The sequence below is a fragment of the Phyllobates terribilis genome, unplaced genomic scaffold (assembly GCF_046119375.1).
Source record: "Phyllobates terribilis strain yellow unplaced genomic scaffold, ASM4611937v1 Scaffold_1__5_contigs__length_1240528914, whole genome shotgun sequence".
Lineage (NCBI taxonomy): Eukaryota > Metazoa > Chordata > Amphibia > Anura > Dendrobatidae > Phyllobates > Phyllobates terribilis.
The window spans coordinates 758604505-758631361 of record NW_027362761.1 but is presented as its reverse complement, the minus strand read 5'-3'; the positions used below and the strand labels follow the sequence as shown (position 1 = coordinate 758631361).

Sequence of the window (26857 nt, the reverse complement as noted above, 5' to 3'; positions counted from 1 at the left end):
AAAGGCCTCTATCTCATCACCCGGGGTCATCTTCTGCAAGGCTCTCCTCACCGCCTTCAGAACAGAGAAATCATCAGCTGACATTGAAGTCGGAGCCACTGCCGTGCCACGAACCGCTGCTGTGAGTAAATCAATCTGCTGCTGCTGCTGTTGTCGACTCTGTTGCTGGTACTGTTACAGCTGCTGCTGCTGTTGGCTTTGGACCAGGTGCTTGTTCAACTCCTCCATTTTGTCTGACCGCTGTTCCATGCTCACAGCCGCCTTCACCCAGGACATACAGTCTGTCCACAGCCGTCACGCTTGCTTCCTGGGGATCTTGCCCGCACTTCTAACACCAATTGTGGTAGATCAGCTCACTTGGTTGCACAGAGAGGTACACAGGAACACTGTCTCTTTAAATCTTATGCTGAGTTTATTAAAAGTGCTGCATAAACTACAGCAAAGTTAGTTAAAACAAACACGCCCTATCCGGCCTAACAGGAAAAGCAAAACATAACGTATGGCACAGTCCTTGTTGCTATGGGTAACCAGGAACAAACAACCCAAGATTTGCCTTTCCTTCACATGACAAAACAGCTCAGAGCTTTCACCTCCATGCCCTCCCTACACACAAATACTCTAAAAGGTTGGGATTTTATCCTCTGACCTTCTCCCTCTCTACAGGTGTTTAATCACCCTAGCACTAAAGATGGCTGATTAACCCCTTATTCCTTTGTGTGGTGGAACCTTTTTCCTGTTTAATTACGGAGCTAACAATCTCAGTGCTACATATCTCCCCTCCAGTACTTTGCCAGTGACTTTGTCAAAGTACATAATAAGGAAAAAGAACAAGAAAAGGGGGACAACCAGCATTATCAATGAAGCAAATGAGGCTGAGATTCTGCTGCTATGTTGGTCAGCAGGTCAGGATGTATGGGAAGGGCAGGAGTGTTTTTATTCTCTGCTGTAAGAGAAAATATTTTAGATTTCTGCAAACATCTAGAAAGTCTTTTCACATGAGCAGCTTCACAGCTCAATAATATGCGCATCACTACATATACACTTCCCAACATTGAAAGAGCCAAGATGACTCCTATAAATTGCTTTCCCTTTAAGGGAATTACGGACTTCTTGTCTTAGTAATTTCTTAACCACCCTTGGAAAAGCTGAGGATTCCTCTAAAACTGTTATTTCAATACACAAATATTTGGAGCAGGATGGAGACAGATTTACATAAGGGGCACTCCCTATTAGTTTATTAGTTTTTCAGGTAGCCTTTCTGGGTCTTTTCTTCTACAATAATCAATGCAAAAAGAACAGGTGGAGACAGATTAGAAAATCAATAAAACGAAAGCCATGAACGCTCACAAGGACCCGTATTGCATACTGATTAAGATGGAGGGTCAGTGGCATAAGATCTCAATGCTTCGAAAGGACTATCTATCTTAAATCAGGCAACCGAGCAGTTTGAGGTGTAACCCACCTCTCCCATAGTCTACTTCATAATAAATATTTCGAGGACACATGGAGCTGTGGATCCCCTGCTCATCATCTATTGTACTTCCAGAACCCTGCTCCCCCATGATGCCAGAGGGGAGTACCTAGAAGTTCAGTCTCTCCTCCTTTCCAGCACCATGCTACACGTCATCTTTAATGCTGTAAATGATGCATGAATGGCCTTAATCTCGCACTGAAGAGCAGCGCTTGACCTCAGAAAAAGACCCTTTGAGCGGACTCCGATGGGCAATCATCCAAAATTCCAATTGCACCAGCCAAAGTGAGTGAGGCTGGTGGAAGTGATGTCTGGCAGGAGGGACTCAGTAGAAGATGGATAATGCCTGAAGACCACCCTTACGTAATTATTTCCAGGACTCCAGCTTTGAAGGAAAAGCAAAAACAAAAAAAGGGTTCCCACTCCAGAGAAAAAGAAAAGGAAGAAATTACCTTTCATTCCTCACAGAGGACAACCTGGGACCTACAGGTCTCCCACCTACGGCAGGAAACCACTAACTTGTTTGGGGAGGACCTTCCTTTTTTTCTACCTATAGGTTTCATGCCCAGTCTTCTCTTCTGGTATGGTCATGGTTGAGGGGAAAAAAATGAATGCACAACTTACCAAAAACTCCTCCTTTTGTGGATCTGTTGTGTTCGTCTATACTGGGTTCCTTGCATTGCGAACCATGGTGCACAGGATGAAGCATGGCAGAACATGAGATTGTAGGAATACATGAGATCAGAGAAACCTGGTGATTACTTTCAGTGGCTGGAATCTGTGGTTCGATCCCAGGAAAGAATTATAAATTAAGATAAGAACACTGACTTTTCTAACTCGTCTGGAGAAACTTTATTCCAAAAAAGGAAAAATATCCAATGTAACAATAACAGGAAAAGTACTAAAAAAACAAACAGAAAAAACAACTTTAGATTACACCCTTGGCAAAGGGTGAGGGCTCAGTCCCTTCATACACATAGACTTGTACCTCAGTATATATTTCACACAGAACTGGGGTAGGGTCTGCCATTTTCTCCACTGACTACACATATTACTGATCAAACACAGAAAATTAAAATGTAACAAAACATCTGATGCAAAAGTGCAAAATAGAGTAAACAGCTATTCTACAGCAGCCTGGGTGGGAGTGGGTTAATACTATTTTCATAGTGCAGATACTTCACAACACAGGACAGAGGTGACAACCTCCAGGGTGGTGGGGTGTTATTCAATTTCACCAACAACATCATGACAGAATAGTGCGAAAAAAACAAAACACATGGCCTATTCAAGCATGGCCTAGTGCAATTCCTGCCCCAGGACGCACACCCTCCAAGGCGTAAATATTTAAACAACAGTTTATAGGAATTCTTCTCAGAACTTCAGTACAATAAACAAGTCCAAAAAACAAAAATCAGCAGTATAGTGCAAGTAACTGGAGTCAGACTCTCACAATGCAGGGCCCAAAAACGAGTCAAGGGACCCCAGCTGAGATTAGTAGATCCTGGGCTGATACTCTGGAGGATGCGCATACGGGTGGGTCCACACCTCCTTGGCTTCAGTCTCCTCCTTGTCGTGATTTTCATATTCCAGTCTTCTTGTGGCTATGGCGCACGGGAGGGAAAGTTGCCGAAGTTCATGGGTGGTGCCTTGGTGGGGAGGAGGAACTTACTTTCAGCACAAGGAAGGTGGGTGAAGGCAGGACCTGGAGGAGGACAAGAAGTATTATCGGAAGGATCAACCAACCAAGGGGTCCGGAGGGAGGACCTACTGAGAAAGAGGTCCGTGAGGAGGGAAGCAAGACTGACCGAGGTGAGATGAGGGAAGAGAGGAAGGACCGAGGGGGAAGGGGTCTGTGGGGAGGGAGTAAATATTGACCAAGGGGTCCGAAACGAGGGAGGGAGTGATGGCTGACCAAGGCGTTCGGGGAGGGAAGATGGAAGAAATTGGAGGAAGGGTAGGAGAACCAACCGAGGGATGTGGAGGAAGAGAAGGAGTAAGGTCTGAGGAAGGACCGACCGAGTGGGTCTAAAGGGGAGGGCTGAGCAGGGTCCGGCGAAAGAGAGGCCAGGCGGTCTTATACAAATTAGATAGTAATTTTAGGGTGGTGGTAGTGAGAATGCTGGTACAGAGTGTAAAGGTAACAGTACCAATGGTGATGCTGCTAAATGCAATGATGCTAATGGTTTTAGTTCTGGGATTAGTGATGCTTTTGATAGCAATTTTGGGAGTAGTAGTGATGCGGCTACTGTTCCCCACACATAACCTCAGCGGATCACGAAGCTGAGGCTGATGCCCTCCTAAGATTATAAATCTCTCCAAGGGTCCCTGACTGGGTCATTAACTGGAAAAGTGAAGTAGCAAAGGTTTATATTGGCACTGGGGAGCGGGCTATTGGTCACAAAGATTAATACAGCTGAAACACAGAAAACACCATCCGTGGAGGGAGAAGAGGAGGAGATAACACTGCATTACAAGGAGAAAAGAAAGAGGAGCAGGAGCACACAACTCCATGGTGCAGGAGGGAGAAGAGTCAGCCGTGGTGCAGGAAGGATGGACAGGAGAAGGGGTGCGCTCGGTCTTTACCATCTGAGTTGATGAGCTTCTCTTTAATGTAGTACTCAGGGCACAGGTTACAAATAACGTTACGGATACATCTAGGAAAAATGTGTAAGACAGTGATACTCACCAGACGTAGAGTCAGTGTCCCTCTTGTTGAAGGTCGAGTACCCCGGCATGTAAGATGGCTCTACAGAAACAGATGATTGGTCTAAGTCGATGCAGCTGCTCCCACACAAAAGCCTCTGCCTAGAGTATTGTAGTTTTAGGACTACCTCACTTGAAGCGAACAGTAATAAAATCTTACCCCGACTACAGGGCGTTCGCTTATTGGTTCTGGGGTGCAGCTTGGGATTTTTTCCTAATGTAACCAAGTGTGTAGGTGCTGCATGAACAGTAGAGCCTGAAACAAGGGTGGGAAAGAGAGCAAATTATTACAGGACTGGCAAATGTAGAGCTCAATACGGCAGAAGAGCAGATTTTAGGACTGTCTAGTAGACAGTGATATACTACCAAGGACAGAGAAAGTGTCCAGGATAGAAACATTAGATTGTGAGCACCTAGACCACAGGAACCAATATATGTGAAGTACGGGTAATACATGATGTGGGATAAGCAGTATCACGCACATTCCGGGATCTTGCTCTTTGGCAGCTCCACCCCCCAAGCCATTGCAATGTGGTACAGGAGGATCTGGGAGTACTTCCGATGTGCCAACTGGATCCAGTGGGTGGCATCGTGGCACCTGAGGTGCAGTTCACCACAGAAGTGATAGTGCATGTCCAGCTTATGGAAATCTGCTAAAGTGCCGCTGAAGAAGTTCCCCTCCACGATGTTGATCTGCAGGTTGTGTGCAGTGTTCTGGAAACAGAGATTCACAGTAGTAAACATGTTATACTGGAAAAATATTCACGCGCCCCAGACGCAGCACGACATATCTACATGCACAAGGTTTTCCCCATAGCCATGGCTCAGACATGGAGCAGTTACCTCTGGGAAGTAATCCTTGCATCCAACTGGCATGGTCATGGTCCATATGATGAGGCACTCGGGGCTAAGTACCTCCTTGAGGCGCAGAAACAGCTGGTCCAGGTTGGTCTTGTAAGCCTCCAGATGTTTGTTATCATACCTGAAAGAGATGAGTACGATGAGGATCTGTCTTCAATATGATGGCGGCTACCGTGAACCACAATGGACACCTCGTGAGATCCCAGACACAGGAGTTTACTATCAGCACATCAGGTTGGGGGCCACTCTCGAAATCTGACAGTATGCTCTCCAGGTAAGCAGAATAGACAAGAGATATGAAGTAGAAGCGAACTAGATGGTGGCCACTCCGGTACTGGCGCACTTCTCGGTATGCGGTACCATTTTGCATTCCACTAAGGATGCCGCCCTCTACCAGCGAGTCTTTCTCAAAAGTCATCTCCCCCTGTGGAGAAGAATACAACGGTTGAACCATGGGCATGACAGGTAGCCTAGAAGCACAGAGCATGCTAAGAAAGTGCAGCACGTGTCCATGCTGAAGATCTTACCTCCCGTTTCATCTGAGCTTTAGACAACAACTTGTCATCCTGCAGCAGCTTCACCAGGTCTTTATACACGGATCTCTGGACTAAAAGACAAAAGAGTCACATGGCTCAGATGCAAACCCTAAGCCATCACCACCATGAGAAGGAGCTGCCGACTCTGACCCAACTACTAGGAAAAACTGCTTAGATACCAGACCGGAGCCACCATAACTTTAAGAAATAGCAGCCAGCTCTGACTTGACTACTAGAGGGAAAAAAGCTCAGACACATGCTTGGAGTCACCATCGCTGAGAGGAGTGGCTGGCTCTGACCTGACTGCTCAGACGTGAGCCTAGATCTATTGGCTACAATGCATCAAAGCTTTTACGCCAAAAATTGGTGTAAAAGCTTGGTGGGGGGGATAATAAAAAAAAGCAAACTTTTGTTGCAATTTTTGGCATTGTCACTGCAGAAACTGGCAGAGCTGGACGGGATGGGGCAGTGATGGCCTGATGCCACAGCTCGTCTAATTCATGAATAGCTGTGGCGTTCCGTACGCCAGGAATTTCACTTCAGTCTCTGACGGGAGTAAAAGTTCTAGTGTTGCCCATGGAGGTACACGCCACTCGTCAGACATTCCCTTCAGGGCCATTATCATTAAGAAAAGAAGTAGCCGATTCTGACATGACTAATGGGGGTAGAAATGTTCAGAGCCAGACTTCATAATGAAAAAGAGCATCCGGCTCAATCCTGACTATTGGGGGGAGAACTGCTCAGATACAAGCAGGGTACCAACATAACCATGAGAAACAGAAGTTGGGTTTGACCGGACTACTCAGTAAGAATTGCTCAGACACAAACTCAGAGCCATCATGACGAGAAGAAGCTGCTAGCACTGACCTGACTACTGAGAGGAGAACTGCTCAAACCCAAGCCAAGAGCCATCACAACCTTGAGAAATAGCATCCAGCTCTAACCTGACTACTGTGGGGAGGGTGGAACTACTCAAACATGAGCCTGATGCCTTCACCATGAGAAGCAATTAACACTACCAGAAGAATTAGAGGGCTCAGATCTGACTGCTGAGGAAGAACTGCTCAAAAGGGAGCCAATGTCACCATGAGGAAGAGCAGCTAGAACTGAGCTGTCTACTGGGGAACAACTGCTGAGGCAATAGATTGGCACCGCCACTACCAGGAGAAGGAGCTGCCGGCTCTGACCTGACTACTAAGGGAAAAAATGCTCAAACATGAGCCGTGACCCATCATTACCATGAGAAGAAACAGCCAACTCTGACATGACAATTGGGGGAAAACTGCTCAGACACAAGCCCAGACATCATGACCATGAGAAATGGGCCCTGACCTGGCTACTAGGTTGTGTTCTGCAGCCATTAACATAGCAAGAAAGAACAGCTGGATCTGACCTGATTAATGAGGGGAGAATTGCACAGACATGAACCCAAAGCCATCATCACCATGAGAAGGAGCTGCTGGCTCTGATCTGACTACTGGGGGGAGAAATGCACAGACACAAGCCCAAAGCCATCATAACCATGTAAAGTGGCAGCCGGCTCTGACCTGACTACTGGAGGGAGAAATGCACAGAAGCAGGAATGGAGCCATCATAACCTATAGTAGGGCAAAAGAAAGGAGCATGGACTGCACCTCCAAAAAATCATACATTTGATCTAATGCCTCTCGGCAAACGTACACTGCTCAAATAAATAAAGGGAACACAAACAACAGAATATAACTCGAGGTAAATAAAACTTCTGTGAAATCAAACTGTCCACTTAGGAAGCAACACTGATTGACAATCAACTTCACATGCTGTTGTGCAAATGGAATAGACAATAGATGGAAATTATTGGCAATTATCAAGACACCCTCAATAAAGGAGTGGTTCTGCAGGTGGGGACCACAGACCACATCTCAGTACCAATGCTTTCTGGCTGATGTTTTGGTCACTTTTGAATGTTGGTTGTGCTTTCACACTCGTGGTAGCATGAGATGGACTCTACAACCCACAGAAGTTGCTCAGGTAGTGCAGCTCATCCAGGATGGCACATGAATGCGAGATGTGGCAAGAAGGTTTGCTGTGTCTGTCAGCGTAGTGTCCAGAGGCTGGAGGCGCTACCAGAAGACAGGCCAGTACACCAGGAGACATGGAGGGGGCCGTAGGAGGGTAACAACCCAGCAAGACCGCTACCTCCGCCTTTGTGCAAGGAGGAACAGGAGGAGAACTGGTAGAGCCCTGAAAAATGACCTCCAGCAGGCCACAAATGTGCATGTGTCTGCACAAACTGTTAGAAACCGAGTCCATGAGGGTGGTATGAGGGCCCGACGTCCACAGACGGGGGTTGTGCTCACAGCCCAACACCGTGCAGGATGCTTGGCATTTTCCATAGAACACCAGGACTGGCAAAGTCGCCACTGGCGCTCTGTGCTCTTCACAGATGAAAGCAGGTTCACACTGAGCACATGTGACAGATGTGACAGAGTTTGGAGACGCTGTGGAGAGCGATCTGCTGCCTGCAACATCCTTCAGCATGACTGGTTTGGCAGTGGGTCAGTAATGGTGTGGGGTGGCATTTCTTTGGAAGGTCGCACAGCCCTCCATGTGCTCGCCAGAGGTAGCCTGACTGCCATTAGGTACCGAGATGAGATCCTCAAACCCCTTGTGAGACCATATGCTGGTGCGGATGGCCCTGTGTTCCTCCTAATGCAGGACAATGCCAGACCTCATGTGGCTGGAGTGTGTCAGCAGTTCCTGCAAGATGAAGGCATTGAAGCTATGGACTGGCCCGCCCGTTCCCCAGACCTGAATCCGATTGAGCACATCTGGGACATCATGTCTCGCTCTATCCACCAACGTCGCGTTGCACCACAGACTGTCCAGGAGTCGGCGGATGCTTTAGTCCAGGTCTGGGAGGAGATCTCACAGGAGACCATCCGCAACCTCATCAGGAGCATGCCCAGGTGTTGTAGGGAGGTCATACAGGCACGTGGAGGCCACACACAATACTGAGCCTCATTTTGACTTGTTTTAAGGACATTACATCAAAGTTGGATCAGCCTATAGTGTGTTTTTCCACTTTAATTTTGGGAGTGACTCCAAATCCAGGCCTCCATTGGTTAATAAATTTGATTTCCATTGATGATTTTTGTGTGGTTTTGTTGTCAGCACATTCAACTTTGCACAGAACAAAGTATTCAATGAGAATATTTCATTCATTCAGATCTAGGATGTGTTATTTGAGTGTTCCCTTTATTTTTTTGAGCAGTGTGAATATAACTGAACATGAGGTTCTTGGTTTAACATTCTGATCAGACTGTATGAAGCCCACTGCCACGTCACGGCAAACCTCTTAGTGGGTCCTAACATTTCCTGCCTGATAGGGAGCAGCGCCGTACGCCAACCACCGCCGTAGCGACAATGCACCAGCAGGGCGGGCGGCCTGGTGCCTCACAGCACCCATGCTGCAAGACCGAGTCCCCATGACTCCAGGCCACGCCGCCCCACAAGCACAAAACCACAGCAACAATGGCCGACACACTGCACCAACACCACATGAAAGGAACATTTTGACTCACCTTCCTCAAGCTCTCAAGTGAGAGCAAAAATAGGCTAGACCCTCTTTGCAGTCTCCTGCTAATTAAAATCGTATGTGCCAAATGGGAGGAGCGCGACCAATCAGCAGAGCGTTGTTTAAATTTGGCGCCAATCTCGCTGATTAGTCGCGACCGCGACCAATCAGCAAAGAGGTGTTTAAATTTGGCGACAATAGTGCTGATTGGTCGCGGCCGGCGACCGTGACCAATCAGCAGAGCAGGGTTTAAATTTGGCACCAATAATGCTGATGGGTCGAGGCCGGCGACCGCGACCAATCAGCAGAGCGGGGTTTACATTTGGCCCCAATGCTGCTGATTGGTCACAGTCGCCGGCCGCGACCAATCAGCAGAGCGTTGTTTAAATTTGGCACAAAAAACGCAGATTGGTCGCAACCACCGGCCGCGACCAATCAGCAGAGTGAGGTTTAAATTTGGCGCCAATCTCGTTGATTGGTCGCGGCTGGAGTCCGCAACCAATCAGAAGAGCGTTGTTTAAATTTGGCGCCAATCTCGCTGATTGGACGCGTCCGGCGTCCAATCAGCACAGCAGTGTTTAAATGTGGCGGCAAGATCGGTGATTGGTTGCGGCCGCTATTTAAATGTGGCGCCCAAATCGATGATTGGTTGCGGCCGCTATTTAAATGTGGCGCCCAAATCGGTGATTGGTTGCGGCAGCGGCCGCAACCAATCAGCAGAGCGGTGTTTAACTTTAGCGCCAAGATCACTGATTGGTCGGGTGTGGAGAGCGCGACCAATCAGCGAATCGTATTGGTGAGGAGCGGGGAGCGGAATCTATTAGTGAGGACCTGCCTGTGCGGGTACTTCCACTGCGAGAACCCGGGACATGAGCAGGCTCTCGCAGCAGAAGTATCCCGACCCGCAGCGCCGCTCCCCGGTCCTCCCTTCACACCCTAGCCGCTGATGTCCCCACAGTATCCGCATGGTGTTACAAAGATCCGGACATTTGTGTTAAAAATCGCTGATTGGTCGCTGGCGCTGCTCGCGACCAATCACCGATTTGGGCGCCAAATTTAAATATCGGCCGCGACCAATCACCGATCTTGGCTCCACATTTAAACACCGCTGTGCTGATTGGTTGCCGACGCTGGGCGCGATCAATCACCGATTTTGGCGCCACATTTAAATTTAAATAGCGGCCGCGACCAATTGGATGTCAGCGCCGCTCCCCGGTCCTCCCTTCACACCCTAGCCGCATGGATGTCAGCGCCGCTGTCTGTGCGGATAGTTCCACTGCAAGAACCCGGGACATGAGCGACTGCTCGCAGCAGAAGTATCCCGACCCGCAGCGCCGCTCCCCGGTCCTCCCTTCACACCCTAGCCGCTGATGTCCCCACAGTATCCGCATGGTGTTACAAAGATCCGGACATTTGTGTTAAAAATCGCTGATTGGTCGATGGCGGTGCCCGCGACCAATCACCGATCTTGGCGGCAAATTCAAACACCGCTGTGCTGATTGGTCGCGCACAGCGTCGGCGACCAATCACCTATTTTGGCGGCACATTTAAATAGCGTCCGCGACCAATCAGTACAGCGGTGTTTGAACTTACCGCCAAGATCGGCAATTGGTCGCGGGCACCGCCCGCGACCAATCAGCGATTTTTAACACAAATGTCCGGACCTTTGTAACACCATGCGGATACTGTGGGGACATCAGCGGCTAGGGTGTGAAGGGAAGACCGGGGAGCGGCGCTGCGGGTCGGGATACTTCTGCTCCGAGCAGCCGCTCATGTCCCGGGTTCTCGGAGCGGAAGTATCCGCACAGGCAGCACCGCTGACATCCATGCGGCTAGGGCGTGAAGGGAGGACCGGCGCTGACATCCAATTGGTCGCAGCCGCTATTTAAATGTGCCGCACAAATCGGTGATTGGTCGCCGACGTGGAGCCAAGATCGGTGATTGGTCGCGGCCGATATTTGAATGTGGAACCCAAATCGGTGATTGGTCGCGGGCAGCGTCCCCGACCAATCAGCACCGTAGTGTTTAACTTTTGCGGCAAGATCCGTGATTGGTCGTGGGCCAAGACCGCGACCAATCACCGATTTGTGCGGCAGATTTAAATAGCGGCCGCGACCAATTGGATGTCAGCGCCGCTCCCCGGTCCTCCCTTCACACCCTAGCCGCATGGATGTCAGCGCCGCTCCCCGGTCCTCTCTTCACACCCTAGCCGCATGGATGTTATCGGCGCTGCTTGTGCAGATACTTCCGCTCCGAGAACCCGGGAAATGAGCGGGCGCTCGCAGCAGAAGTATCCCGACCCGCAGCGCCGCTCCCCGGTCCTCCCTTCACACCCTAGCCGCTGATGTCCCCACAGTATCCGCATGGTGTTACAAAGGTCCGGACATTTGTGTTAAAAATCGCTGATTGGTCGCTGGCGCTGCTCGCGACCAAACACCGATATGGGCGCCAAATTTAAATAACGGCCGCGACCAATCACCGATCTTGGCTCCATATTTAAACACCGCTGTGCTGATTGGTCGCGGCCGATATTTAAATTTGGCGCCCAAATAGGTGATTGGTCGCGGGCAGCGCCAGATACCAATCAGCGATTTTTAACACAAATTTCCGGACCTTTGTAACACCATGCTGATACAGTGGGGAGATCAGCGGCTAGGGTGTGAAGGGAGGACTGGGGAGCGGCGCTGCGGGTCGGGATACTTCTGCTGCGAGCGCCCGCTCATGTCCCTGGTTCTTGCAGAGGAAGTATCCGCACAGGCTGCGGCGCTGACATCCAATTGGTCGCAGACACTATTTAAAAGTGCCGCACAAATCGGTGATTGGTCGCTGTCTTGGCCCGCGACCAATGACTGATCTTGGCGCCAAAGTTAAACAATATAGTGCTGATTGGTCGCGGACGCTGACCGCGACCAATCACCGATTTGGGCGTCAAATTTAAATATCGGCCGCGACCAATCACCGATCTTGGCTCCACATTTAAACACCGCTGTGGTGATTGGTCGCGGCCGATATTTAAATTTGGCGCCCAAATCGGTGATTGGTCGCCGACGCTGCCCGCGACCAATCAGCACAGCGGTGTTTAAGTTTTGCGCTAAGATCAGTGATTGGTCGGGTCCGAAGACCGCGACCAATCATCGAATCGTCTTGGTGAGGACCGGGGAGCGGCGCTGCCTGTGCGGCTACTTACGCTGCGAGAACCCGGGACATAGCGGGCGCTCGCAGCAGAAGTATCCCGACCCGCAGCGCTGGTCCCCGGTCCTCCCTTCCGCATGGAGGTCAGCGGCGCCGGCGGTCCTTCCACTGCTACCGGCCGGGAGATGAGCGCCTCGCGCCGCTCATCTCCCGGCAGCATCTCCGTCCCGCAGATGGGTCCGGCGGTCGGGGTCCTTCTGCTGTTGCCGGCCGGGAGATGAGCGCCTCGCGGCGCTGGGTCACAGGTGACTACCATCCTGTACGTGCTCTTCAAGCGGTACTGGAATGACTCGGACATAACCCGCTACCCAGATGACGACCTGAGCATTAGCGCCAGCAATGGTCAGCCCGTGCCGCAGATAGGATTTAAAGGAGGTGACCATCAAGGTCGGTAAAGGTGAACTGCCGGCACAAGGACTGATCATTGTGGACATTGACCGTCGCGAGAGTCACCCAAAAATAACCCTAGGTACTAACGTAATTGAAAACTGTCTTGCAGAGGTGATTCTTATTTTGCAACAGGTTGCCAAGAACGCCAGTTCCAGCCAGCAGCGTGTCCTCCAAAAAGAGATCCGGGCACTGATGAAGCGGCAACAAGTGGAATTATCTGGTGGTGAGATAGGTAGAGTGAGAATGTGTGACCCGTTCCCTATTGCCATGCCCCCGAAAAGTGAGATGATGATTTGGTGCCGGGCAGCTATTGGTCTAAGAGGTAGAGACTACCAAGCAATGGTAGAACCCGTCTACTCAGACAGTAGGCCCACCATTTTGACAGCACGGGGGGGGTGGTCGATGTATGCCATAGGAGGGTCATAAATATCGGGGAGAGAGAAGTATACCTGCCCCGGTATGCCACGCTAGCCAAATTGTTCACCATCAACCAGAACTCTGTACAGGCCGTGGAACCCTTGCCTCCATCTCAACTAGAGGAAGGTAACGGCTCTAAGAAACCAATGGAGGACTGGTGTCAGCAACTGCATTTGGGTACTAACTCCACTCCCTCACACCAAAAACAGGGAGTCTATCGGGTGGTTCAAGAGAACAAGAGAGTGTTTAGTAAACACGCGCTAGACTTCGGGCGAGTAAAGGGGGTAGAACATCACATCCCCACGGGAGACCATCCTCCCATAAAGGAGAGATACCGACCCGTACCCCCTGCACACTATCAACACGCCAAGGGGATGCTAAAAGACATGAAGGAGGCTGGGGTAATTAGGGACAGCTGTAGCCCCTGGGCAGCTCCACTAGTCTTAGTGAAAAAGAAAGACAACACCATGAGAATGTGTGTAGACTACAGGAAGGTCAACCGTATCACACACAAAGATGCGTACCCGTTACCAAGGATAGAAGAGTTCTTGGCTGCATTAAAATCTGCTAACTTCTTCTCTACTTTGGATCTCACTAGCGGGTACTGGCAGGTTCCTGTAGCAGAGGCGGACCGGGAGAAGACCGCAATCACCACCCTGATGGGACTCAGCGAATTTAACTGTATGCCGTTCGGGCTCTGCAACGCACCAGGAACCTTCCAACGGTTGATGGAATGCTGTCTGGGACACCGGAACTTCGAGACGGTCCTATTATACCTGGACGATGTCATCGTCTATTCAAAGACCTATGAGGACCATCTGGAACACCTGGCAGAAGTGTTTGAAGCCCTGGCAAACTATGGCCTAAAGGTAAAACCCTCAAAGTGTCATCTACTGAAGCCAAAGGTACAGTACCTGGGACACGTAGTGAGTGCTGACGGAGTGGCTCCCGACCCTGACAAGATCACCGTGATTAAGGACTGGCCAAGACCATCCAGCATAAAGGAAGTGCGGCAGTTCCTCGGGTTGGTAGGCTACTACCGAAGATTCATTCCCGGTTTTACCAAGAAGGCAGCTCCTATGCAGGACCTCCTGATAGGCCAGTCCAGGAAGGCCAAAAACCAGAAGCCACCCTTCAGATGGGAAAAGCTGGAAGAGGAGTCATTCCGCCAGCTGAAGATGGCCCTCACGGGGGATGAAATCCTGGCGTACCCTGATTACAGCCAGCCCTTTATCCTCCACACGGACGCAAGCAACATCGGGCTAGGAGCCGTACTGTCCCAGATCCAGCAGGGGAGAGAACAGGTAATTGCTTACGCCAGCCGAAAACTGCGACCCACGGAAAGAAACCCTGAGAATTACAGCTCGTTCAACCTAGAGTTCCTGGCAGTGGTGTGGGCGGTAACCGAACATTTTAAGCATTACCTTGCCTCTTCCAGGTTCACCGTGTACACGGACAACAACCCGTTGACCCACCTGGACACTGCAAGACTGGGTTCCCTGGAGCAGAGATGGATGGCCCGTCTGTCCAATTATGAGTTCACGATCAAATACCGGGCAGGACGCTCCAATACCAACGCGGACGCCCTGTCCAGGATGCCAAACCTACCGGACGGAGGGGAAGATCCAGAAGAACTGGAAGAGGTCGAACTCCCTGCGTTCCACCGTCATGGGATTACCTAGTATTCCCACCGTGTGAGGGGCCAGCGATCCGCTACGTTCAACCCCTTACCCCACTACAACTGGGCGGAGACGCAAGACAGTGACCCCGCAGTCCATCTGGTGAAGGAGATGCTGACGCCCGCCTGGACCCAGATGCTCCGGAAGAGACCAAGCAACTGTGGACGGAAAAAAGCAGACTGTTTCTCTACAAGGAGAAGTTCTGCCACAGAATGGTCAATTCCCGGACACATGAACTGATCTGGCAGGTTGTGGTACCGAGACGGGACGCAGCTATGGTGCTGGAGGCCTACCACAATGGGGCAGGGCACTTCGGATCGAAGAAGCTGGAGTTCCTGCTGCGTGAACGGTTCTACTGGATAGGCATGAGAGGAGCCATTGAGAGATGGTGTAGAGACTGTGGCCCGTGCAATCTAAGAAGAAGGGACCGTGCCAGCCAGAGGACTCCCCTGCAGCCCATCATCACCAGGCAGCTGCTGGAACTGGTCGCTCTGGACCATGTTAAACTGGCTCCAAGCAGAAGTGGGTATGTCTACGCCCTAACCATCGTGGATCACTACTCCCGGTTCCTGGTGGTGGTCCCTGTCAAAGACTTAACAGCACAAACAGCAGCTAGGGCCTTCCAGCTGCACTTCTGCCGTCCGCACGGGTATCCGGAACAGGTGTTGACAGACCAAGGACCAGCCTTCGAAGCGAAGGTCTTCCAGGAGTTCTGCAACCTGTACGGCTGCCGGAAGATAAGAACGACGCCCTATCACCCCCAAACCAATGGACTCTGCGAGAAGATGAACCAGGTGGTGATAGATCTGCTAAAAACATTGCCCCTGGAAGAACGCAGCCTGTGGCCTGAGAAACTGCCTGATCTGGTGGACCTGTATAACCACATCCCGGTAGGTTCCACCAACTGTACCCCGGCTTACCTAATGCGAGCAAGACCTGGTAAGCTGCCTGTTGACCTGGATATGGGAGTCCTGACACCTCGCCAGAGGCAGACTGGGATACAGAACGGCAGCAGCAGTACCGGAAAGTACAGGAGAGCGTAGAGCAAAGTCTCTGTCAATCAAGAGAAAGGCAGGAGAGGACTTATAACCAACATGCTCCCGCTGTTCCCCTGGTACCTGGAGAGCAGGTCTTGAAAAGAAAAAGGCGGCTCCATAAGTTGGACGACCAGTGGGAAAAGTACCCGTACACCGTACTGCCCTCAAGCCACAATAATCCAAAGGTGTACGTCATCAGCAAGGATGGAGGAGAGACCACAGCCACTGTCTCCAGAGACCACCTGAAAAAGTGCCCCGAGAAGTTGCAAAGCACGGATGAAGATCAGGAAAACCCTCAACCCATAGAGGAAAAGGAGGAAATGATCAGCACCGTACTCGGAGACTTTCCCCGATCCTGGACACAAGTAAACAACGCTATCGTGGTGCCCGTCCTCACCTTTCTCCAGCCAGCCCCTCAAGTGCCTACAGAAGACCAGGTAGAGCTGGAAGAGCAGCCGGCTGCATCGCCGCTCAGCTCCGTCCATCAGATGAGCCGCTAACGGCCGCTATCTTTTTTTAGAAATCCCCCGGCGCTGATTGGCCGCTGCCGGACCAATGAGCGACGCGGGATTTCCTGGACAGACAGACACACAGACAGACGGGATAAGACGATTATATATATAGATATTAAATGTATGATTTTTGGAGGTGTGGTCCATGCTCCTTTTTTTTGCATCACCTATAGTAGGAGCAGTTGGCTCTGTCTGATCGGACTACTAGAAAAGAACAGCTCAGACGTTGTGAACCTAGAGCCATCAACACCATAAGAAGCAGATCGCTTCCACCTAATTACTGGGTGGAAACCTGCTCAGACAAGAACCTGGAACCATTATCACCATGAGAAGGAGTTGTTGGCTCTGATCCGACTACTGAGGGAGACTGCTCAGACATTAGTCTGGACCCATCATAACCATGACAAATAGAAGTCAGCTCTGATCTGACTATTGAGGAAGATGGTGGGTAGAACTGTTCAGACATGAGCCTGACGCTTCACTATGTGAAGTTGGCTCTGACCTGACACAAACCCAGAACCATCATCATGAGAAGTATCAGCTGGCTCTGACCCAACTACTGGGGAGAGAACTGGTCAGACATGAGCCGGAGCCATTATAACCATGAGTAGCTGGCTCTGAGCTGACTATTGGGGGGATCAGAGCCAGCCATCATCAATCTAAGAAGGAGGAGACAGTTCTGATCTGACTACTGGTGGGGGGGGACTGTTTGTCACATGTGGGGGATACAGACTGATATATATGTGGCACCCCAGGGGTCTGGTTACCACAGTAATAGAAATATTACGTCTGAGAGCAAGTGGGAGGTTTCTCTGGTCAGGAGCCCTAAGCATGCAACACCGCCCGCCCAGACCTGGGAGGGGAGGAATCTGCCCTTATAAACTGGGTCTGGAGCGGGATTAGGTCAGTCAGAGTCTGGGAGTCAGAGCCTGGAGAGGGAAAGTGACAGCAGGAGCTCTGTAGGAGCAGGAGCGAGTGCCAGGGGCTGGAAGCCAGATAGCTCGCCTTGGCTGAATACACTAAACCCGGACACGGAGTCCGAGGCTGTGGGGACATCCAGGTCCAGCAGCAGAATCCAACCGGCAGGGGATTCCATGTCCTCTGGCCATAGAAGCCCGGAGGCACGGTCACAAGCAAGGGACCAGCACCGCCATCGTGGAGAAGAGGCTAACAGGAGGCCCCAAGTTACCGGCCGTACGGGTGAGCACCACACGGTATACTCAGGGACGTGGGCTACTTTTACCCGCATACAGCAAGGTAGCCAGGAAGAGTGCAGCTAGACGGGGAGGCCTACAACTCCACCTGGCCAGGGGAGATCCTGCTTGCCCTCAGACTGACCAGGCCTCTACTGCTAGCCAGTACTCCCGGCAGGGTCTGCTTTATAACATCAGTAAAGACCCTGAACTGCACTGCACGGACTCTGAGTTATTCCTGCTGCGCTCGTGCACCATCACTCCCATCATCCACACTAACTGCCCTGAGGCTATACTTCTCCCGTGGGGAGTCATCCCATTCTTAGCTGCACATATAACACCGGCCTCAGCGGTCTGCCTTGCAGCGGCGGTCCCCACTGACCGCAATCCACGGGTGGCGTAGTCGGACTATTATCACACTAATAAGACTGCCACTGAATTGACCACCCTGGGCACGGGCCGGGTCAACGCCACGGAGACTACAACCCCCAGCGATCCGGCTCCGGGTATTCCCTGCACAACACAGGCCCAGGGGGTGCGTCATATACACACAGTACCTACAGGAAGCGGTCACTTACTGGAGTCTCCGAGGACAATGACAAACTTGTTGTGTAGTAACTGCCGCACATCTGCTGATCGGAAGCACGCCATGATGGCACCACAACATCCAGAACGTGCAAGAGAACACAGAGACTCAGCTGTCACTGGCAGCACTGCACAGGACAACTTGCTGCAGGTTTAGTCTCAAGAGTAAAGGCGGTCCTGAAGGTGCCGGTGTGTCCGGCCGGTCCTGTGCTGGGTAATGGCCAGGAGGTCCAGAAGGTGCCGATGTGTCCCAGGGGGCGCGTCAACTTTGGCGCAGTCGGCAGGATTCAAACCAACCCGAGGTGCCGGTGTGTCCGGCCGCTCCTGTGCTGGGTAATGGCCAGGGGGTCCTGAAGGTGCTGGTGTGTCCGGCCGCTCCTGTGCTGGGTAATGGCCAGGAGGTCCTGAAGGTGCTGGTGTGTCCGGCCGCTCCTGTGCTGGGTAATGGCCAGGAGGTCCTGAAGGTGCCGGTGTGTCCGGCCGGTCCTGTGCTGGGTAATGGCCAGGAGGTCCTGAAGGTGCCGGTGTGTCCGGCCGCTCCTGTGCTGGGTAATGGCCAGGAGGCCCTGAAGGTGCCGGTGTGTCCGGCCGCTCCTGTGCTGGGTAATGGCCAGGAGGCGCTGAAGGTGCCGGTGTGTCCGGCCAGTCCTGTGCTGGGTAATGGCCAGGAGGTCCTGAAGGTGCCGGTGTGTCCAGCCGGTCCTATGCTGGGTAATGGCCAGGAGGTCCTGAAGGTGCCGGTGTGTCCGGCCGGTCCTATGCTGGGTAATGGTCAGGAGGTCCTGAAGGTGCCGGTGTGTCCGGCTGCTCCTGTGCTGGGTAATGGCCAGGGGGTCCTGAAGGTGCCGGTGTGTCCGGCCGGTCCTGTGCTGGGTAATGGCCAGGAGGTCCTGAAGGTGCCGGTGTGTCCGGCCGCTCCTGTGCTGGGTAATGGCCAGGAGGTCCTGAAGGTGCCGGTGTGTCCGGCCGGTCCTGTGCTGGGTAATGGCCAGGAGGTCCTGAAGGTGCCGGTGTGTCCGGCCGGTCCTATGCTGGGTAATGGTCAGGAGGTCCTGAAGGTGCCGGTGTGTCCGGCCGCTCCTGTGCTGGGTAATGGCCAGGGGGTCCTGAAGGTGCCGGTGTGTCCGGCCGGTCCTGTGCTGGGTAATGGCCAGGAGGTCCTGAAGGTGCCGGTGTGTCCGGCCGCTCCTGTGCTGGGTAATGGCCAGGAGGTCCTGAAGGTGCCGGTGTGTCCGGCCGCTCCTGTGCTGGGTAATGGTCAGGAGGTCCTGAAGGTGCCGGTGTGTCCGGCCGGTCCTGTGCTGGGTAATGGTCAGGAGGTCCTGAAGGTGCCGGTGTGTCCGGCCGCTCCTGTGCTGGGTAATGGCCAGGAGGTCTGGAATGAGGCGCCACAGCAGCAGAGCACAGTGGCGGTGGGTGCAGACAGCGGCGTCGTACATCTGGGAGCAGTGATGATGGAGCTCGGGTAGATCTTACATCCGGAGGGGGTGAGAACGGACCCCGCTCCGCGTTGTGGCAGTACAGCAGATACTGTCGGGTTACAGGTGTCGTCATACTGAGCGGCTGGAGCTGCCATGCTTTGTACTGCCTGGAATCAGGTGGTCCTGGCTGACCCCTACTCTCTACGACTACAAGGGCATGAAACCCTCTCACAGCCTGGGACACCACGGCCACTGGAGGCCACCGACTACGGCCAGAGGCAACCCTCTCACTTGCAGCTGCCACTTGATATACTGAGCGATGCTCGGCAGCAGATCCTTCATGTGCACAGTGCTGCAGAGTACATTGATCTGTGAGATGCTCTGCAGCAATTCTAAATGCATACAATCCCCATATTACGACAGGCTATTCAAAGCACAATATTAGTATACTGAGATGTTCTGCAACACAATAGAATATTATAGCGTTATATGTGAGATGTTCTGCAGGACAGTCGAATAATACAAATTTCTAGGTGAGATGCTCTGCAAGATATTAGAATAGTATAGAGTTATGGGTGAGAGGTTCTTCAGGACAGGGAAATGATAGAGTTGTGTGAGATGTTCAGCAGGACAAGCAAATACTTTTATATGTGAGGTACTCTGCAGGACAGTAGAATAGATATATAGGTGAGATGCTCTGCAGCACTGTAAAATAGTTATGGGTGAGAGATACTCTGCAGGATTGTAGAACAGTATAAAGTTATAGGTGAGATACTCTGCATAACAGTAGAGTAGTATAGATATAGCTGAGATGCTCTGCTAGACTGTAAAATAGTACAGTTATGGGTGAGAGATGCGCTGTAGGATTGTAAAATAGTATAGAGTAATGGCTGAGATGCTCTGCAGGACTGTAAAATAATAAAGTTATAGGTGAGATGCTCTGCAGGACTGTAAAATAGTACAGTTATGGGTGAGAGATGCGCTGTAGGATTGTAAAATAGTATAGAGTAATGGCTGAGATGCTCTGCAGGACTGTAAAATAATAAAGTTATAGGTGAGATGCTCTGCAGGACTGTAGAATAGTATAAAGTTATAGGTGAGATGCTCAGCAGGACAGTAGAATAGTATAAAGTTATAGGTGAGATGCTCTGCAGGACTGTAGGCTAGTATAGTTATAGGTGAGATGCTCTGCAGTACTGTAGCCTAGTATAGTTATAGGTAAGATGCTCTGCAGGATAGTATACAATTGTAGGTGAGATGCTCTGTAGGACTGCAGAATAGTATTGTTATAGGTGAGTTGCTCTGCAGGACTGTAGGCTAGTATAGTTATAGGTGAGATGCTCTGCAGGACAGTATACAGATGTAGGTGAGATGCTCTGCAGGACTGTAGAATAGTATAAAGTTATAGGTGAGATGCTCTGCAAGACAGTAGAATAATAGAGAGCACATACCCGGTGCACGCAGTGTGGATACAGACAGATCAGTGCTGGGTACTCACCGGCACCTTCACAGATCAACCTCCCGCGCGGCGTCAACTGAAAGTAACTGATTCTCCTCATCAAAAACAACCACGCCCAGCAGTATAACCACGCCCACCAACACAACTAGCCCCGCCCCCTAAAGGCCTGACGGCCTTGAAGCCCTGCGCGCGCATAGTGTTCACAATTTCACTTGGACCGAGGTTGTGCATCAAGGACATGGAATGAACATGAAGTAGAAGTAGATAATAGGGAATGAGCATATATCCCATATACACAGCTGTATATTATATTCCCTGTGCTTTATAGATGGGGAATGAATATAGAATATAAGTAGATAATAGGGGAATGAACACATCACATATAAACAGCTGTACATTATATTCCCTGTGCTTTATAGATAGGGAATGAATATAGAATATAAGTAGATAATAGGGGAGTGAACACATCACATATAAACAGGTGTATATTATATTCCCTGTGCTTTATAGATGGGGAATGAATATAGAATATAAGTAGATAATAGGGGAATGAACACATCACATATAAACAGGTGTATATTATATTCCCTGTGCTTTATAGATGGGGAATGAATATAGAATATAAGTAGATAATAGGGGAATGAACACATATCACATATAAACAGGTGTATATTATATTCCCTGTGCTTTATAGATGGGGAATGAATATAGAATATAAGTAGATAATAGGGGAATGAACACATCTCATATAAACAGGTGTATATTATATTCCCTGTGCTTTATATGTGGGGAATGAACATGAAATATATGTAGATAATAGGGGAATGAACACATCACATATAAACAGGTGTATATTATATTCCCTGTGCTTTATAGATGGGGAATGAATATAGAATATAAGTAGATAATAGGGGAATGAACACATCACATATAAACAGCTGTACATTATATTCCCTGTGCTTTATAGATAGGGAATGAATATAGAATATAAGTAGATAATAGGGGAGTGAACACATCACATATAAACAGGTGTATATTATATTCCCTGTGCTTTATAGATGGGGAATGAATATAGAATATAAGTAGATAATAGGGGAATGAACACATCACATATAAACAGGTGTATATTATATTCCCTGTGCTTTATAGATGGGGAATGAATATAGAATATAAGTAGATAATAGGGGAATGAACACATATCACATATAAACAGGTGTATATTATATTCCCTGTGCTTTATAGATGGGGAATGAATATAGAATATAAGTAGATAATAGGGGAATGAACACATCTCATATAAACAGGTGTATATTATATTCCCTGTGCTTTATATGTGGGGAATGAACATGAAATATATGTAGATAATAGGGGAATGAACACATCACATATAAACAGGTGTATATTATATTCCCTGTGCTTTATAGGTGGGGAATGAATATAGAATATAAGTAGATAATAGGGGAATGAACACATCACATATAAACAGGTGTATATTATATACCCTGTGCTTTATAGATGGAGAATGAATATAGAATATAAGTAGATAATAGGGGAATGAACACATCACATATAAACAGGTGTATATTATATTCCCTGTGCTTTATAGGTGGGGAATGAATATAGAATATAAGTAGATAATAGGGGAATGAACACATCACATATAAACAGGTGTATATTATATTCCCTGTGCTTTATAGATGGGGAATGAATATAGAATATAAGTAGATAATAGGGGAATGAACACATCACATATAAACAGGTGTATATTATATTCCCTGTGCTTTATAGATGGGGAATGAATATAGAATATAAGTAGATAATAGGGGAATGAGCATATCACATACAAACAGGTGTATATTATATTCCCTGTGCTTTATAGATGGGGAATGAATATAGAATATAAGTAGATAATAGGGGAATGAACACATCACATATAAACATGTGTATATTATATTCCCTGTGCTTTATAGATGAGGAATGAATATAGAATATAAGTAGATAATAGGGGAATGAACACATCACATATAAACAGGTGTATATTATATTCCCTGTGCTTTATAGATGGGGAATGAATATAGAATATAAGTAGATAATAGGGGAATGAACACATCACATATAAACAGGTGTATATTATATACCCTGTGCTTTATAGATGGGGAATGAATATAGAATATAAGTAGATAATAGGGGAATGAACACATCACATATAAACAGGTGTATATTATATTCCCTGTGCTTTATAGATGGGGAATGAATATAGAATATAAGTAGATAATAGGGGAATGAACACATCACATATAAACAGGTGTATATTATATTCCCTGTGCTTTATAGATGGGGAATGAATATAGAATATAAGTAGATAATAGGGGAATGAACACATCACATATAAACAGTTGTATATTATATTCCCTGTGCTTTATAGGTGGGGAATGAATATAGAATATAAGTAGATAATAGGGGAATAAACACATCACATATAAACAGTTGTATATTATATTCCCTGTGCTTTATAGATGGGGAATGAATATAGAATATAAGTAGATAATAGGGGAATGAACACATCACATATAAACAGATGTATATTATATTCCCTGTGCTTTATAGATGAGGAATGAATATAGAATATAAGTAGATAATAGGGGAATGAACACATCACATATAAACAGGTGTATATTATATTCCCTGTGCTTTATAGATGGAGAATGAATATAGAATATAAGTAGATAATAGGGGAATGAGCATATATCCCATATACACAGCTGTATATTATATTCCCTGTGCTTTATAGATAGGGAATGAATATAGAATATAAGTAGATAATAGGGGAATGAACACATCACATATAAACAGCTGTATATTATATTCCCTGTGCTTTATAGATAGGGAATGAATATAGAATATAAGTAGATAATAGGGGAATGAACACATCACATATAAACAGGTGTATATTATATTCCCTGTGCTTTATAGGTGGGGAATGAATATAGAATATAAGTAGATAATAGGGGAATGAACACATCACATATAAACAGGTGTATATTATATTCCCTGTGCTTTATAGATGGGGAATGAATATAGAATATAAGTAGATAATAGGGGAATGAACACACCACATATAAACAGGTGTATATTATATTCCCTGTGCTTTATAGGTGGGGAATGAATATAGAATATAAGTAGATAATAGGGGAATGAACACATCACATATAAACAGGTGTATATTATATTCCCTGTGCTTTATAGATGGGGAATGAATATAGAATATAAGTAGATAATAAGGGAATGAACACATCACATATAAACAGATGTATATTATATTCCCTGTGCTTTATAGATGGGGAATGAATATAGAATATAAGTAGATAATAGGGGAATAAACACATCTCATATAAACAGATGTATATTATATTCCCTGTGCTTTATAGATGGGGAATGAATATAGAATATAAGTAGATAATAGGGGAATGAACATGTGGCACCCCAGGGGTCTGGTTTCCACGGTAACAGCAATGTTATGTCTGAGAGCAGGTGGGAGGTCTCTTGGTCAGGGATCCTATGCATGCCACACCTCCTGCCCAGTCCTGGGAGGGGAAGGACTTCCCCTATAAAAACCTAGGGCTGAGACAGGGTTAGAGAGTAGAGAAGAAGCAGAGAAGAGAAGCAAATATAGGAAGAAACAACAGGAGCTCTGTGGGAGCAGTGTTACAAGGAGTCAGGGGCTGGCAGCTGCAGAGCTCTCCCTGACTGAGAAGTTATCACCGGACCCGGAGTCCGAGGCTGTGGGGACTAACTCCTATCCAGCAGCAGAAACCGACCGGCAGGGGATTGCAGGTCCTCTGGCCCAGAAACCCGAAGGCCCCGAGTCACCGGCCATACGGGTGAGCACCACACGGTACACTCAGGGACGTGGGCTACTTATACCCGCCTCTAGCAAGGTAGCCAGAAGAGTATCGTTAGTTTGGGAGGCCTACAACTCCGCCTGGCCAGGGGAGATCCCATCTGCTCAAGGACTGACCAGGCCCCAATCGCTAGCCAGTACTCCGGGAGGGTCTATCTTTGTCACCAGTAAAGACCCTGAACTACACAGTACCGTCTCCGAGTGGTTCCTGCTACCCCCATCATCCACGTCGGCTGCCCTGAGGCCATACCCCTCCCGTTGGGGGTTATACCATCCACGCTGCACCATCCTTCCACCGGCCTCAGCGGTCTGCCCTGCAGCGGCAGCTCCATAGCTGCATTCAACGGGTGGCGTAGTCATCCACCATCTACTGCTAATAGACTGCCACTTAGTCTGACTCCCTGGGCACGGACCGGGTCACCGCCACGAGACTACTACCCCCAAGAGATCCGGCTCCGGGTAAGCTCCCGCGTGCGCAACGCAGCGCGACACAGGCCCAGGGGCGCGTCAACTTTTGGCGTAGTCGGCAGGATTTCGTGCCCGCAACCACCGGGTACTGCGTGCCTGAAAAAGAGACTTTTAATACTTACCTGTGGTGAAGATTCCCGCCATCCGGCGCCATCTTCGGCCTTCTTCCCGCCATCGGTGAAGATTCCCGCCATCCGGCGCCATCTTCAGCCTTCTTCCCGCCATCCGTGGAGTTTTCCCGCCGTTGGACGCCATCTTGGGGACGCCGCGCGGGAAGAAGAGGGGCGTGGACTCCGAAAACGCGCGAGAACTGAAGCCCCGCCTCACGTCCGGACGTTGCGTAAGGTCCTGGAAGGAGCCCAGCAGACGCCGACGTCACAGGAGCGCGACGGAAGGTCCTCAACCCTGACGATCCACTGCGGAGCCGCGGCCTACGGAAGAGGATCATCGCAAGGTAGGCCACGGTCCACTAGGGGGGAGAAGGATGTCGGATACGGAGGAGAGCTTCACCGCTCCATCCCCCGCCAGCGCCACCGCTGTTGCGGTCATGCCTTTCACCATGCCCTATATCCCGGGGGCAGCCTGGCTACCCCAGTACTCAGGGGAGTCACATACCCTGCAGGACTTTAGAGAAAAACTGGATAGCCTCTTCCAGGTGTACCCCCTCACAGAAGAGCAAAAAGTAAGCATCCTGGTGGCCCAATTAACCGGGGCAGCCCAAAGGGAGGTAAAGTCCTGGCCACCTGGGGGGAGGACTGTCGCAGGGATACTAACCCGGCTGAGGGACACCTTTGATACCCGCACCTCAGCCGAGATCAAGCTTAGATTCTACGGGTGCAAACAGCGGGCACATGAGAGTATAAGGGACTATGCCCTGAACCTACAAGAGGCCCTGAGAGCCATTAAGCAGACCGACCCTGACGGCGTGGGAGACGAGGACAGGCTGTTAACTGAACAATTTATAGAGGGTTTATATTGCAATGCCCACCGAACCCAGTTGCGGGCAATGGCCTTACAGGACCCTCATCTGGGATTTGCACAGTTCAAGGACAGAGCCATCCGGGTGCTCCGAGAACCGGCACCAGGTGGCGTTGTGACCCACAGACGCCCCACTACCACCTACCACCAGGAGGCGGCGCCCTTGTCGGCAGGGCCTGTGGGAGCTGATGCGCAGGCTTTGAACAATGACTCGGCTCCAGACCTGCACCATCAGGTCCAAGAGCTAGCTAAAAGCGTTGCTGCGCTAACCCGAACTGTGCAGTCTTTACAGGTTTCCACTCCAGGGAAGATCCAGCTGGCATCCGGACCGGAGGACATCCCGTGGCGTCGACCAAGGAGGACCCCACCGGCCAGAGGAAGACCCAGCGACCGATACAACGAGGACGGACGACCCATCTGCCGCCGCTGCAATCAACCCGGACATATGGCAAGGTACTGTCCTTTAAACTGGCACAACCTGGGGTAGAGGGCCAA

At 49.6% G+C, this 26857-nt stretch overlaps 1 protein-coding gene across 3 annotated transcripts; it reads right to left on the bottom strand.

Moving 5' to 3' along the window:
• Nucleotides 1–323: 323 nt before the first annotated feature.
• LOC141170912 (PC-esterase domain-containing protein 1A-like) lies at nt 324–21126 on the bottom strand. Of its 3 annotated transcripts, XM_073655189.1 has the most exons (8): nt 18129–18218; nt 5566–5645; nt 5230–5462; nt 5021–5159; nt 4660–4891; nt 4338–4433; nt 4161–4220; nt 324–3176 (listed from the first exon to the last, which is right to left on the bottom strand). In XM_073655189.1, exons 1-8 carry the CDS (start codon nt 18199–18201, stop codon nt 3076–3078), a joined length of 1014 nt encoding a protein of 337 aa, XP_073511290.1. In that variant the 5' UTR covers nt 18202–18218; the 3' UTR covers nt 324–3075. The 3 variants fall into 3 exon arrangements, with proteins under 3 accessions (XP_073511290.1, XP_073511289.1, XP_073511288.1); XM_073655188.1 differs by lacking the exon at nt 18129–18218 and adding an exon at nt 21055–21126 and having other exon boundaries at nt 4161–4433; XM_073655187.1 differs by having other exon boundaries at nt 4161–4433.
• Between the last annotated feature and the right edge of the window lie 5731 nt (nt 21127–26857).